This window comes from Podarcis raffonei, chromosome 9 (genome assembly GCF_027172205.1).
Source record: "Podarcis raffonei isolate rPodRaf1 chromosome 9, rPodRaf1.pri, whole genome shotgun sequence".
Taxonomy (NCBI): Eukaryota; Metazoa; Chordata; class Lepidosauria; order Squamata; family Lacertidae; genus Podarcis; species Podarcis raffonei.
Window position 1 is genome coordinate 22,901,703 of NC_070610.1, and position 13,117 is coordinate 22,914,819.

The 13,117-nt window shown below is 43.5% G+C and overlaps 1 protein-coding gene across 1 annotated transcript in view; it reads left to right on the top strand.

Annotated features, from left to right (window-relative positions):
* Positions 1–13,117, top strand: part of SLC30A9 (solute carrier family 30 member 9) — a 33,491-nt gene that overhangs the window by 10,562 nt on the left and 9,812 nt on the right. Inside the window, exons 3-14 of the mRNA XM_053402834.1 lie at positions 17–64; positions 807–906; positions 2,090–2,182; positions 3,045–3,127; positions 4,057–4,115; positions 4,908–4,975; positions 5,741–5,843; positions 7,906–7,961; positions 9,822–9,957; positions 10,749–10,788; positions 11,661–11,732; positions 12,079–12,186. Of these exons, the coding sequence (XP_053258809.1) occupies positions 17–64; positions 807–906; positions 2,090–2,182; positions 3,045–3,127; positions 4,057–4,115; positions 4,908–4,975; positions 5,741–5,843; positions 7,906–7,961; positions 9,822–9,957; positions 10,749–10,788; positions 11,661–11,732; positions 12,079–12,186 (966 nt within the window). The remainder of the gene's footprint in view (positions 1–16; positions 65–806; positions 907–2,089; positions 2,183–3,044; positions 3,128–4,056; positions 4,116–4,907; positions 4,976–5,740; positions 5,844–7,905; positions 7,962–9,821; positions 9,958–10,748; positions 10,789–11,660; positions 11,733–12,078; positions 12,187–13,117) is intronic.

The following is a 13,117-nucleotide window of genomic DNA, read 5'->3' on the forward strand; positions in this document are numbered from 1 at the left end:
TGTTGTTTTTTAACAGCTAGCAGTCCAACGCCACCTTTGCCGCAAACTCCGATTCAAGTGAAAGGTAATTATTATGACATAGCTTTGCACTCTGTGTGTGTGTGTGTGTGTGTGTGTAGAGGTTTCTGTAGCCTCCATGGAGCAGTTGCTGAAGACAGACACCTGTTTGGATCAACCGCTCTCATGCCAGCATCTAGAGTCATTGGGTTGTAGTCAACTAACTATTACTCTGAGAACAGTGTGATTGGCTGAGCAGGCGATGGAGGCGGGAGAAGCCAGAGCTGCAAGACCATTGGGCAGTGAGGAAGAGCAGTGCCCTTGAGACATTGCTGTGGGGACCTCCTTGTTTCAAAATACTTCCTTTCTAAACAGAGTAGGCCCATTGAAATTAGTAAACCTAAGTTAATCATGTCCATTAGCCTAGCATGGAATACCTCCCATGGTTTTACTCTGCGTGATCAGATCATGTAGTGCATTCATAGAGTGAAATATTCTCAAATAAGTCTGTTTTATAAACGATTTAATGTTTGCACTATAAGCTGCTGCTTTAATGGGTAATTATCTATAATTCCCACATCTCCAGTTACTATGTGTATGTATCCAGCTTGCCATTCACTTCTTGAGCTTACCTCTTGCTTTGTTTCTACAATGATTTTGTCATGTTCGGTGTCCGTTACCAGATTTCAATTGAAGTGAGACGAATAGGTGAACGCCTGTATATTTTCATGCATACTGGCTTCTCCGCGGTAGAGAGGTCCTTTGGTGGCGCTCGTAACTGAGTCTCACCTTTTTCCTCCCTCTTAAAGTGAAAGCTGTACTTAAAAAGAGAGAATATGGACCAAAATACATGAAGAATAACTTCATCACTGGTGTCAGAGCAATAAATGAGTTCTGCCTTAAGTCCAGGTATGATCATTTCTTTCTTTAAAAATTAGACTGAAATTCTGTAAGAACTGCTGCAGTGTGTTAAAGCTAACCGGTGGGATATGAAGTAGCTAGTGGAATTTGAGGAGGATCATGGGTAACATTTTGGGTTTGGGGGACAGCTCTGTTCTCTTGGTTATCACATACTTTTCACCGGGGTTGAGAGTGGTCAGCTTCATAATAAAGTTGGCACCACCTAGGGACTTCACGGTTAATGGGTACTGTGAGCGCAGTTCCATATTATGTAGATGTTCTAGGAGAGAGGCTCAGTTCAGCTATCATGCCAGACAATGGCTTGTGCTAACTATAATGAAGAATTCACCACGGTTTGAGCAAACCATGGTTTAGCGCTCCGTGTCTGTATTTCTGTGGTGTGCATGGTTTCCGGGATACCTGGTGGCACAGTGACTCATTGCATTGAGCCCCTACACAAGAGTAGGTGCTCACATTTGAATGTCACTTGTTGCAGAAAAAAAGACTTCGTGGCAGGGAGGAAAAGTGTGGCCCTGCTCCACCGCCATATTTTCAAAAATTACATTTATGTCCCAGCTTCCCTCCCCTGAGCTCAACATGGCTCTTCCACCACCTCCATTTTATTTTCACAACCTGTGAGACAGGTAAGGCTGTCCTCAGATAACCCAGGGAGTGTCATGATTTAGTGCGGATTCGAACCCTGATCTCTCAGGGTCCAACACTATCTACTACACCGCATTGCCTCTCTTGGATAGGGCTGTGCCCTGAATGTGAGCAACATGTGAACAGCACTACTCGATAGCAGGGCTGTGGAATCTGTAGCCCTCCAGATTTTGCTGGAATACAGCCCACATCATCCCTGACCACTGGCCATGTGGCTACAGAGAACGCCTTTTCTCTCTTCCCTGTCAACTGAGCCTCTGCCAAAGCAGAGAAGAGCCTCTTCGCCAGATCGCAGGCAGCTGGCAGGTTGGTACGGGGAATGAAAAGAATTGGTCTGTATCTCTTTCTGACTTTTAATACGAGAGCAAGCCGCACGTTGGAACGTGGGGAGGTTGAAAAATTGCCACCTGCTGTTAGTGAGCCAGAAATCGCATATTGTGACGATCGCTTTACTTTTTCAGTAAGTAGATTAATGCCTGGTGGTAATACTGCCTTCCTCTCCACAAAACTGTTTCTGTTTTCCCAACAGTGACCTAGATCAGCTCAGGAAAATCAGGCGGCGAAGCCCCCATGATGACACAGAGGCTTTCACTGTGTTTTTGAGGACGGACGTGGAGGCAAAGTAAGGGCGAGTCTGACAACATTTCCTGGGTTTGGCTATCCAAAATATATACAGTTGTACCTTGGATCCCAAGCGCCTTAGTACTTGGATGTTTTGGCTCCCGAACGCCGCAAACCCGGAAGTGAGTGTTCCGGTTTGCGAACGTTCTTTTGGAACCTGAACGTCCGACGGGGCTTCCGATTGGCTGCAGGAAGCCGCGCTTTGGTTTCTGAACGTTTTGGAAGTCGAATGGGCTTCCAGAACGGATTCCGTTTAACTTCCACGGTACGACTGTATTTAACTTCTAACACTTTCCCATATAGATATATATTACAGTTGGTGGTAGTGCCTTTGCCATTCCCTGTGTTGCTAGGGGTACCTGGGCTTAGATGAGTAAGACCTCATGCTATATTACTGTGAGAAAATTAAGTTCACCAAGAACTTTCAGAATCAGCAAAGCCTCTCTCTTCAGTTCAGCTTGGGGTGGTGTCATACTTCCACACCGACCTGTGTTTAGAATTGCAAGAGGCAGAAAATGCAAATTCTTTGCTGTTTCGTTTTTTTTCCATAGTCAAAAGCTGGCTTCCCTGACTTGGGGCAGATGGTTTGGTCTGGTTTACTGGCTGGAGCTGATGATAGTTGCAGTTCCAAACTACAGGTTGGGGTCAAAAGCAATAGAAAACAAAGTGTATTATTTCATAAAGGATCTTTTATATCTGCTGGAACCCACCCAGAGGGACTGGGGAAAACCCAGCCAGATGGGCGGGGTATAAATATAAGAACAACATATTATTATTATCATCATCGTCATGCAAGTTAAATGAAGTTTTTTCTTCACTTCCTATCACTTTCTCTCTTCCTTCTCTCCTTCCTCCTGGTACAGGTCTTTAGAAGTTTGGGGGAGCCCGGAAGCTCTTGCACGTGAAAGAAAAAGGCGTAAAGAAGCAGAAATAGAATACAGAGAGAGTAAGTGTGGAATGTTACAAAAAAAAAAAAGAGTGTAAGAGTTCTGACTCCTGTACAGTATATTTGATCAATGCACATTCTGTAATGTCACCTCTGGGCTTGAAGTTAGTTGTGTGTTCTCATCACGAATAATGGGGGTGGACAAAGTCTTGAACATTTCTATTTTCAGCTCAGGTTTCAGTGTGGCTGTGAAGTATTTGTGGAAAGTTTTGCAATGCATCCCCCCCCCCAAGTGTACATTTGACAGAGCCCAGCAGCCAGTCTCCATGCCGTACCTCATGTACAGTGGTACCTTGGTTCTCAAACTTAATTCGTTCCAGAAGTCCATTCCAAATCCAAAGCGTTCCAAAGCCAAGGCGCATTTTCCCATAGAAAGTAATGCAAAACGGATTAATCCGTTCCAGACTTTTAAAAACAACCCCTAAAACAGCAATTTAACATGAATTTTATTATCTGTCGAGACCATTGATCCACAAAATGAAAGCGATAATCAATGTACTGTACTATAAAACAAATAAGACAGTATTGTAGATGATAAAATTAAAATTAATTAATTTTTTTTCTTACCTGCACTGATGATAGTCATTGTCTGGATCGGGGGCTTTTATCCATTTCCGCAGTCACACAGTCAATCAATCAGTAGCTGAACTGAGTTCCACACAGTCACAAAAACAAATTAACCGAAAAAGCCATGGTGCCTATTTTGTACATAACAAGCCAGGGTTTATAGAACATAGTGCAAAACTCTGCAGAAATTATCGGGGCCATACAGGTTGCAGAGGAAGAAGTGGGCTGAGGAGTGTGGCTTGCCCTGATGCAGATGCCTTGGGATGCTGCAAAGTTTTGTGTATTTTGTCAGAAAAAAAGGGTCTGTATTCTGCTTCTCTCTCCGCTCGCAGTGCCCACTTCATAATTATGTATCTTTTCAGATTTGTTTAGAAACCAGAGGTTGTTGAAGGAATACAAAGATTTCCTAGGAGAAACTAAGGTGGGTGAATACTGTTTTCCATCTTTGCTGTTCCTTTATAGGCATAAGCTGCAGTTTTGTGCATCTTGTGGTTTTGCAGGAGTATAGAAAAACACACAATAGCCTGGTGAGCAGGGATAAGTTGGTTTAGGATGAGGGTAGGGAACCTCAAACAGATTGAAATTGACCCTTACAGGCCTCTGTCCGGCCATCTTGCCAGGCCACGCCCCTCACCATCTTGCTCCACCCCCTTCTCGAGTGCTTTTGCCTCACTGCAATGTGCCCTTGAGCTGTGATTAGGCGCCAGGTTTATTTTACAAAACACAAGTATTCCCCAAAAACTGGGGTGACAGGCATCTCCTTAGAAAAAGCATTCCTCCTTTCTCTCTCTTTGCAGGAAGGAATGTCACTTCTAAAATGCTGCGTTCCTTCATGAGCATGAGACTCTTAATCTCAGGGTTGTGGGTTTGAGCCCCTCGTTGGGCAAGAGATTTCTGTATTGCAGGGGGTTGGACTAGATGACCCTTGGGTCCCTTCCAGCTCTATGATTCTGTGATTCATCTAAAAATAAAGTAAATCTGTAAATAAAGCATGGCTGGGATATAAAATAAATTCAGTTGTAGATGCATTGAGACTTAATTGAATAGCCATAATTAAGTGCAACTCACACATAAACTTGCTTAAAACTTATTTAACCTGGTTTATATCTTGTAGGACTAGCTATTATACAGAGGTAGAAGTTAGCATTCTGCATATATGGTTTTCCATAATGCAATCAATGAATTTTAAACGGTGTACTTGTGTTTAATTTAGCCACGTTCCAGCACGTCAACTATGTTTCTGAGTGGACCAGGAAAAGTTGTCATGGTTGCTATTTGCATGTAAGTTTTTATTTTATTTTTAGGCGTACATGTTTCTAGGTTCCGGCATGCAGATTAAGGTTAATTGGTGGTGGTTTTTTTTGGTTTCAGTTGTGGGTTGTGCAGTCATATCCTGGAAAGCAGAATTTCACTTTTATAAGGAGAGCTCAGTTAGCATATTTGCTAGTGGCATGCCCAGCTTGGATGTACATTTTTAAATTTGTGGTCTCCAGTCAATTTCTGCTTCATGACTGCAAAGTTGCCGTGATCCATTCTGGCTGTAACTTTCCGCTTGGATATCAGGGATGTGTGCTGTAGATGTGCCCTTCATCCTTCCCTCTCCCACACAGATTGGATCTTTCCAGGGTTTAGCATTGGTGTCTGCCAACAATTGCCCCCCTCTCCCTCCCTCTCTCCCCACCCCTCTCAGACCCATAACTAGCTATTCTAAGCTTGATGATGGGGAAATCTTGTAAATACCATTTGTGGTTAATGCTGATGCAGACATAGTGCTGCACCACGATGAAAGCAAAACATGGAAGGGAGAGGGAGCTTGCAACATGCTCCCAGTCTTCTACATCCAGTTCTGATGTACTGTTCCCTGTATCGGCTCCCCCCACCCCAAACTAACCCCGACAGCCTGGTAATTTGGACTGTTTATTCATTCCCTTCTTTCTCATAAGATAAAGGCAACGATCGTAGCATTTTAATCTTTGTATGGTGCTTAGAAAACTGTTAACACTTACTTTATCAATAAGGATTTCCTCCCTCCCTCTCTATCCCCAGAAATGGCTTGAATTTCTTTTTTAAGCTCCTTGCTTGGGTTTACACGGGTTCTGCAAGCATGTTCTCCGAAGCCATCCATTCTTTAGCAGACACTTGCAATCAAGTGAGTATTCTCTATTTCGTTGGCCGTTTCTGTGTCGGACTTATATGTTGACCCTTTTGTTCACCGGCTGCGCTTCCCACTATAAGCGCAGCGAAGTGTGAAGCGGAAATGTGTATTTATAAAGTGGCCAGGAGACTTGCCAGGAAGTGCAAACGGGCCACGGGTTGCTGGAGCCTGTCCATTGCATTTTGTCTCTGTTTCGCAGTATTTTGTATTCCCTGCTACGAACGGTGGTCTATACGCAGCGACTACGCTTGCTTTGTCAAGTATTTATTATTATTTTGTGTCCAGGCCACTTTTCAAAACAGAAATATCTTCCAAGGTGTATGGCAGAACAGAGCGTTTACAATGAATCATAGTAAAACAACTATTTTATTCTAAAACCATTTCATTCCTCTCCCACAACTGCATTCAACGTGTGGTTGCTGCACACGAAAGCTTATACCAAGAACAAACTTAGTTGGTCTCTAAGGTGCTACTGGACAATTTTTCTATATATTTTGGTTACTGAAAGAAAAAGATGAGACACTGGGGGCGGGGCCAAGAACACGACTCCTCCTGTCACTCACTTATGCCCTAAATAGGGCTAGAACGAATAGGAAAGGGTAACTGAAGATAGCAGGGAAAACACAAATCACTGCCTTGCCTTTTCAAATATGTTAGTCAAGGTGGGTTGGCTTGCAAATTTAGATAAGAACATCCCTACAGTTTTAAATAATGAAAAACAACCCCAACACCTAAAGCTTTAAGGCTGCAATGTCATTCTTTCAAACAATTGAGAATTCGAGTTTGTCTTCCCAACGTTTAGGTTTAATTCTCTATATGGGTTTGGCCCGTGAATTAGTGGGGTGTTTGGGTTGGCAGCAGCCTGGCTGATGTTGAAGCTTTTTTGCGGAGCTACGAACGGCTTCCTTCAGGATTTCAAGCACACTTTCTTTTGCAGCTAATCTGCCATTTACTGGAACTGAGACATTAGCACACCCGCCAGGGTGGCTTAACATTTTTTGTTTGAAACATTGTGCTTTCTATTAAAAAAGAATAGCCTCCTTAGGCTGTAAAATTATAAGGCCAGTTCATTTGGCATCAGCAGACGTATTCTAGTGAGCCGCCCAGTTTTCCAACAGTGACTGGTGCTGGCACTGTCTGCTAAGCTGCAGGGAGCAAAATACTCTTGGGCAAAGCCCCTTCACGTCCCAATTGCTGGTGTGATGGATTGCTGTTTGAAAGAGCATGTGTAGTGGAGAGACATTTCTATGGCGTCGCACATGCATGCTGAGTTTTTTGCTTTTGCTGAGACGTTCTGCCTTGAGCGCAGGTAGAAATGAGGTTTGTTGAAGCATCTGGTGGGCTGTGTGGGGCCTCTGGCAAGCGTGTGGTGCAGGCCACCTGTGCCTGCTCTTCTGAATGAGATGGATGTCTTCTTTACGTAGTGACAAAGTAGTGTGCCACCAATGTTGTTCCTCGATGCCTTGAACCCACAATGATTCACAATGAAGATCTGAAATACTTCCTATGAGCATTTTCCTGGTGGGTTTTTGCCAGGTCAAAACCTGTTCTGTTTCAACTAAAATTTCCTGATTTCTTCCCCAAACATTAAAATTGGTATTATTTTTGTCTGCAGTAAATCTGAATTACTAGAGTGGCATTTTCTCTCTCTCTTTTTAAAATATTTTATTTTTCATTTTTTAAAGACAATGTTCTTATACATTCACATCCTTTTCAATTTCTACATTTCTGGGATTACTCAGATCCCTTGGACTCCCCCCCCCCCCCCGGTTTCAAATTTTTCATTATTATTAATAATAATCTCCTTTTTTACCTTTACTCATATTACATTATAAGTGTCACAACAGTCCTGCTAATGTATTTAATTATATACAGTGGTCTTTAAGATATTCTATAAACGTTTTCCACTCTTGACTGAATTTCTTGACATCTTGGTGCCCGATCATCACGGTCATATTTGCCCTTTCGGTGTATAGAGTGGCATTCTCTGTTTAATATCTTCAAAAGCTTTTGATGATTTCAAAATTGTTCAATTCTGCTTTCTTTTCATATCCAGGCTTTACTAGCATTGGGAATCAGTCAGTCGGTGAGGACGCCAGATCCCAGTCATCCGTATGTTATTTTTTTTCCTTTTTAGTTTTAAAAGTCCCTAACTTCTAAAGTAGTTTAGAATGTCTTCCGAAGCCCAAATCGGACACCTTTTCAATGTTTCCAACTTAACATTGTGACGTATCGCTGCATACGTTCAGGTTCCAGGTCTGGTGAAAACAGCTGGTAGTTTGGGCTTGTCACATGGAAGGTGAGTTTTGTCCATGTGCTCCTCTCTTTGGCAACTGCCAATACTGGAAAGCGATTTGTGGCAAATGACAAGTTCTAAAGTATTGTGTTTCAATGATGGACTACAGTCTTTGAGGTTTTCTATTTAGGTTGTGTTAGCTTTTGTATAATAATAATAATTATAATTTATTATACCCCGCCCATCTGGCTGAGTTTCCTTAGCCACTCTGGGTGGCTCCCAATCAAGTGTTAAAACAATACAGCATTAAATATTAAAAACTTCCCTAAACAGGGCTGCCTTCAGATGTCTTTTAAAGATAGGATAGCTGCTTATTTCCTTCACATCTGAAGGGAGAGCGTTCCACAGGGCAGGCGCCACTACCGAGAAGGCCCTCTGCCTGGTTCCCTGTAACCTCACTTCTCGCAATGAGGGAACTGCTAGAAGGCCCTCAGCACTGGATCTCAGTGTCTGGGCTGAATGATGGGGGTGGAAACGCTCCTTCAGGTATACTGGACCAAGGCCATTTAGGGCTTTAAAAGGTCAGCACCAACACTTTGAATTGTGCTTGGAAATGTACTCTCTCAGGACTGGTGTTATGTGGTCCCGGCGGCCACTCCCAGTCACCAGTCTAGCTGGTGGATTAATTCTGGATTAATTCTAATTCTGGATTAATTGCAGCTTCCGGGTGACCTTCAAAGGTAGCCCCACGTAGAGCGCATTGCAGTAGTCCAAGCGAGAGATAACTAGAGCATGCACCACTCTGGTGAGACAGTCTGTGGGCAGGTAGGGTCTCAGCCTGCGTACCAGGTGGAGCTGGTAGACAGCCGCCCTGGACACAGAATTAACCTGCGCCTCCATGGACAGCTGTGAGTCCAAAATGACTCCCAGGCTGCGCACCTGGTCCTTCAGGGGCACAGTTACCCCATTCAGGACCAGGGAATCCCCCACACCACACTTAAGTAGGGTTTTGTTTTTGTTTTTTTAAACACCCTCAAAATACATGAGAGCCAATACGATTTTTAGCTACCCAGTGGGTTCCAAAACATGGGGAGACATCAGGTTTCTGCTTTTTCTTGAAAGACAGGGACAGACAGCCACATTGCTTTCAAGGCCGATATATGACAGCAGGTGATCAGGGGGTCCCATGCCACAGGGCAAGCCAGACCCAGCAGTGGGCAAGTCCTTCGCTGGAGTCCATCGGATATCTATTTACACACACTCTTTAACACAGAAATGCGCACACAGGCACACACCTTCCTCCTCTGCACATGTACACACGAACTCACCCTCCCCCTTTCTTGCACAGACACACTCTTTAGCCTCCTCCCACAGCGACTGTGAGGCAGCCAAGATTACTGAGAATGGCATCACGGAGATAGTGGTTTTGGGTGCGTTGGTGTCCGGGACTGGGCAGAGGAGGAATGGTGCATTTTAAATAAAAGGGCACATTCCACTCATGTAAAAACACACTGATTCCCGGACCGTCTGCAGGCCGGATTTAGAAGGCGATTGGGCTGGATCCGGCCCCTGGGCCTTAGTTTGCCTACCCATGCCCTAGAGAGCTGGCTGCTTTTCAGTATAGAGACAGTCCAGACTTAGGTGGACCCAACGGTCTGACTCCATACAAAGGAATTTTGTACGCAAATATTGCATGCTTTCTCTCTCTCTCCTCCCTCTCCCAAATCTCCACCCAGATATGGCTTCACAAACATGCGCTACATTGCATCCCTGATCAGTGGCGTTGGCATTTTCATGATGGGCGCAGGGCTCTCATGGTATCACGGCATCATAGGTCTGATGAATCCTCAGCCCATAGAATCTCTTCTTTGGGTGAGTTGTCATTGTCTTTTGAAAATTACAATGCTTTAGTGAAGTTTAATATCGTTAGCCCGCTGTGCTAGCAGAACAGCAGCGTTGGACACAGACAGTGGGTAGTTTTTGCGGGGCTCGCCTTGCTGTGTTTGATAGCTTCTTTTCCTTTTGGGGGGGAAGGCAGGGGAATGGGTAAGCTGGCAGCATTTGGGCTGCAGAAAAAGCAATCCATCTTGGTCTTGAAGTAAGTATTGCAAGAAGTAGGGCATGTTTTCAGGCTGTAAAGACAGAGACCACATCTTACTGCTAGGTCTCCTTTTTTTTGATGCAATAAAATTTTGATTTTGGATGCAATATGTCAATAGTGTTGCATATTATGGTATGCCTGAGTTACGTGTGCTTCAGATCCAGGAAGTCACTACTGCTACAGAGTATCACCATTGTAATAGACTGACCAGTTTGGCAAAACACAGTCCTGGCCCTTAGCCTATGAGTCAGGAGACTAGAGTGCTTCTTGAGATTGTTGTTGTTTAGTCGTTTAGTCGTGCCCGACTCTTTGTGACCCCATGGACCAGAGCACGCCAGGCACTCCTGTCTTCCACCGCCTCCCACAGTTTGGTCAGGCTCATGTTTGTAGCTTCGAGAACACTGTCATTCTTGAGATTACCACAATTTTAATATTTTGGCTCTCCTGCTTCCGTCTTGTCTCACAATATAGGAAGTTGTTTTTTATTCCTGGAAAAAAAAACCCTACTGTTTTCCTCCAAGGCATTCTACTGTATAACTACATTCTCCTCTATTACTTCTAGGCTTATTGTATTTTAGCAGGATCACTGGTGTCTGAAGGAGGTATGTATTCCAGCGGGAAAACGCGTTATTACTTTGCCATTACTTTGCTGATGCATTAATAGTTTTTTTAAGGCTTGAACTTGCTCCTAAGTGAACATTCAAAATTAAGCACATAACATTTCAAGCTATTATAGTTTAACTCTTTAGCATGAAAATCTAAAGTGCTGTGTGTGCGTGGGTGGGTGGGTTTTTGTGTGTGTGTCCTGGGGGATGAAACTCCTGCTTGCCTCACCCACCTAACTTCTGACATGGAGGGCGTTTTTTAAATCTATAAATAAAACTTGTGATTTGGCATCTAGGTGTGTTGATCAAATCACTTAAGTTACAGAACTTGAAGCAAAGAAACGCACAGCTGGTGCTGTGAGAGGGGATTTTTGTTGATGGGCTTCTCGGATTGCACAGCAAACATCTTTTGAAAGAGACCAGATGAAAAAAGCAAGTCTCTGATATTGGCATGGAAATCTGCAATTCAGAGGAATAAAAGGGTGGTTTCCCCCAAATTCTTAGGCTCATCTCAAGTCGGTCTTCAAGTCACTGCCAAGAATTGGATATAGAACCATAGTTGCAGGCAGTTAAGCCAATCTGAACTGGATATCTTAACTCACTTAGTCTAGAGCAGTGGTTCCCCAACTCCCTTCTCCTCATTTGAAAATTTGCTGATAGTGGACCACTTAATTATTATTATTTGCCTGTTGTAGCAATTGCAGTATGCTGTATGATTTTTTACTCATGTTTCCATTGCTTCTTTTATTTCTTATATTGTACTTTCTTTGCTGTTTTACCCGATATCATTGTCTTTTCATCAGTAGTTGAAATGTTTCCCTTGTGTTCTTTCTCTTACTGAAACAATTATTTCACTGCTTTTATTCCAGCTACTCTTCTTGTAGCTATAAATGAAATTCGAAGGAGCGCTCGGGCCAGAGATGTATCCTTCTACCAATATGGTACGTAACGTGAGATGAATTTATTCATTTTGTAAAACATAGCAAGAAGCTGTTCTGGTTTCGTTTTTACTTATTTTGAATTTGTACAGCTTAATGTCTCCTGTATTGTTCATAAATGGGAAGAAAAGCCTTTTCGTTCATTAGCGCTTCCTGAAATTTGTTGCTACCAAGGAAATAATAACTATTGAACTCTGAGATGTCCGTAGAATCATATTTTAAAACATTATCAACATTTAACTCTACTTTGCAGCAAACACTTTATTAAAAGCTTTGGCAAGTTTTCATTTGTTTAACTCTTGTGTGGCTACGTCAGTACCTCACTGTTGCACCCATGTTCAATCTTCAGTCATGCAGGCTCGTGATCCCAGCACAAATGTTGTGTTGCTAGAAGATACCGCAGCCGTTCTGGGCGTGACATTAGCTGCTACTTGTATGGGTCTGACTTCTCTTACAGGTAAGCCTTTCTGTGAGTTTGAGTCCTGGCAGAACTTTCTTCTAACTTGCAAGCAGGGCAAGTTAGAAGAAGCTAATCTTCTTCTAAGGCAATTGGCAAAAAAAACCCAGTAATAGTCAAGTGCTTAAAACAAACTGAGGATAAGTAGACACAAAACTTTCCTGGACTGGAGTGCTGCAGGTTGGAGATTTGAATCCTGCTTCTATAAAACCTTGCACATAGAAAAATTGCACGTTGGGGTCAAGGCTAGTCTAGAACCCAATTGATCCTGTGCAATGTTCTAACAGCATGCTAGTTTTGCTCTTCCATTCTTATGCATTTTTCCTTTTTCGTCCTGACTTTTAGACTGTAAGTCTGTGGGCAGGGGCTGTCTTCGCTGTGTGTGTTTTTTAAGCATGATTATCGATCATGATTAATACAACTTTTTCTCCCGAAGAGCGGGTTAGAGCAATTTTAATTAAATGGAGACCTTAATTGGCCATTTCTGTTCCTACCTACCTTAACTCCCTCCTCACCCTTCTGGTTAGTGATGTGTGAATTGCGTAATACTGTAACTTACATTCGTCGCTCTTGTCCCATCCATTACGTGGCGTTGGGAGCAAGCCGGCAGTAAATCACACTGGGCAAGTTGGAGTTAACTTTTTTTTAGCAAGAATGCAGTCTGCACAGACTTGTTGGAGTCTAATGACCACAGAGGGGACGCGGGTGGCGCTGTGGGTTAAACCACAGAGCCTAGAACTTGCCGATCAGAAGGTCGGCGGTTCGAATCCCCGTAATGGGGTGAGCTCCTGTTGCTCGGTCCCTGCTCCTGCCAACCTAGTAGTTCGAAAGCACGTCATGTGCAAGTAGATAAATAGGGACCGCTCCGGCGGGAAGGTAAACGGCGTTTCCGTGTGCTGCTCTGGTTCGCCAGAAGTGGCTTAGTCATGCT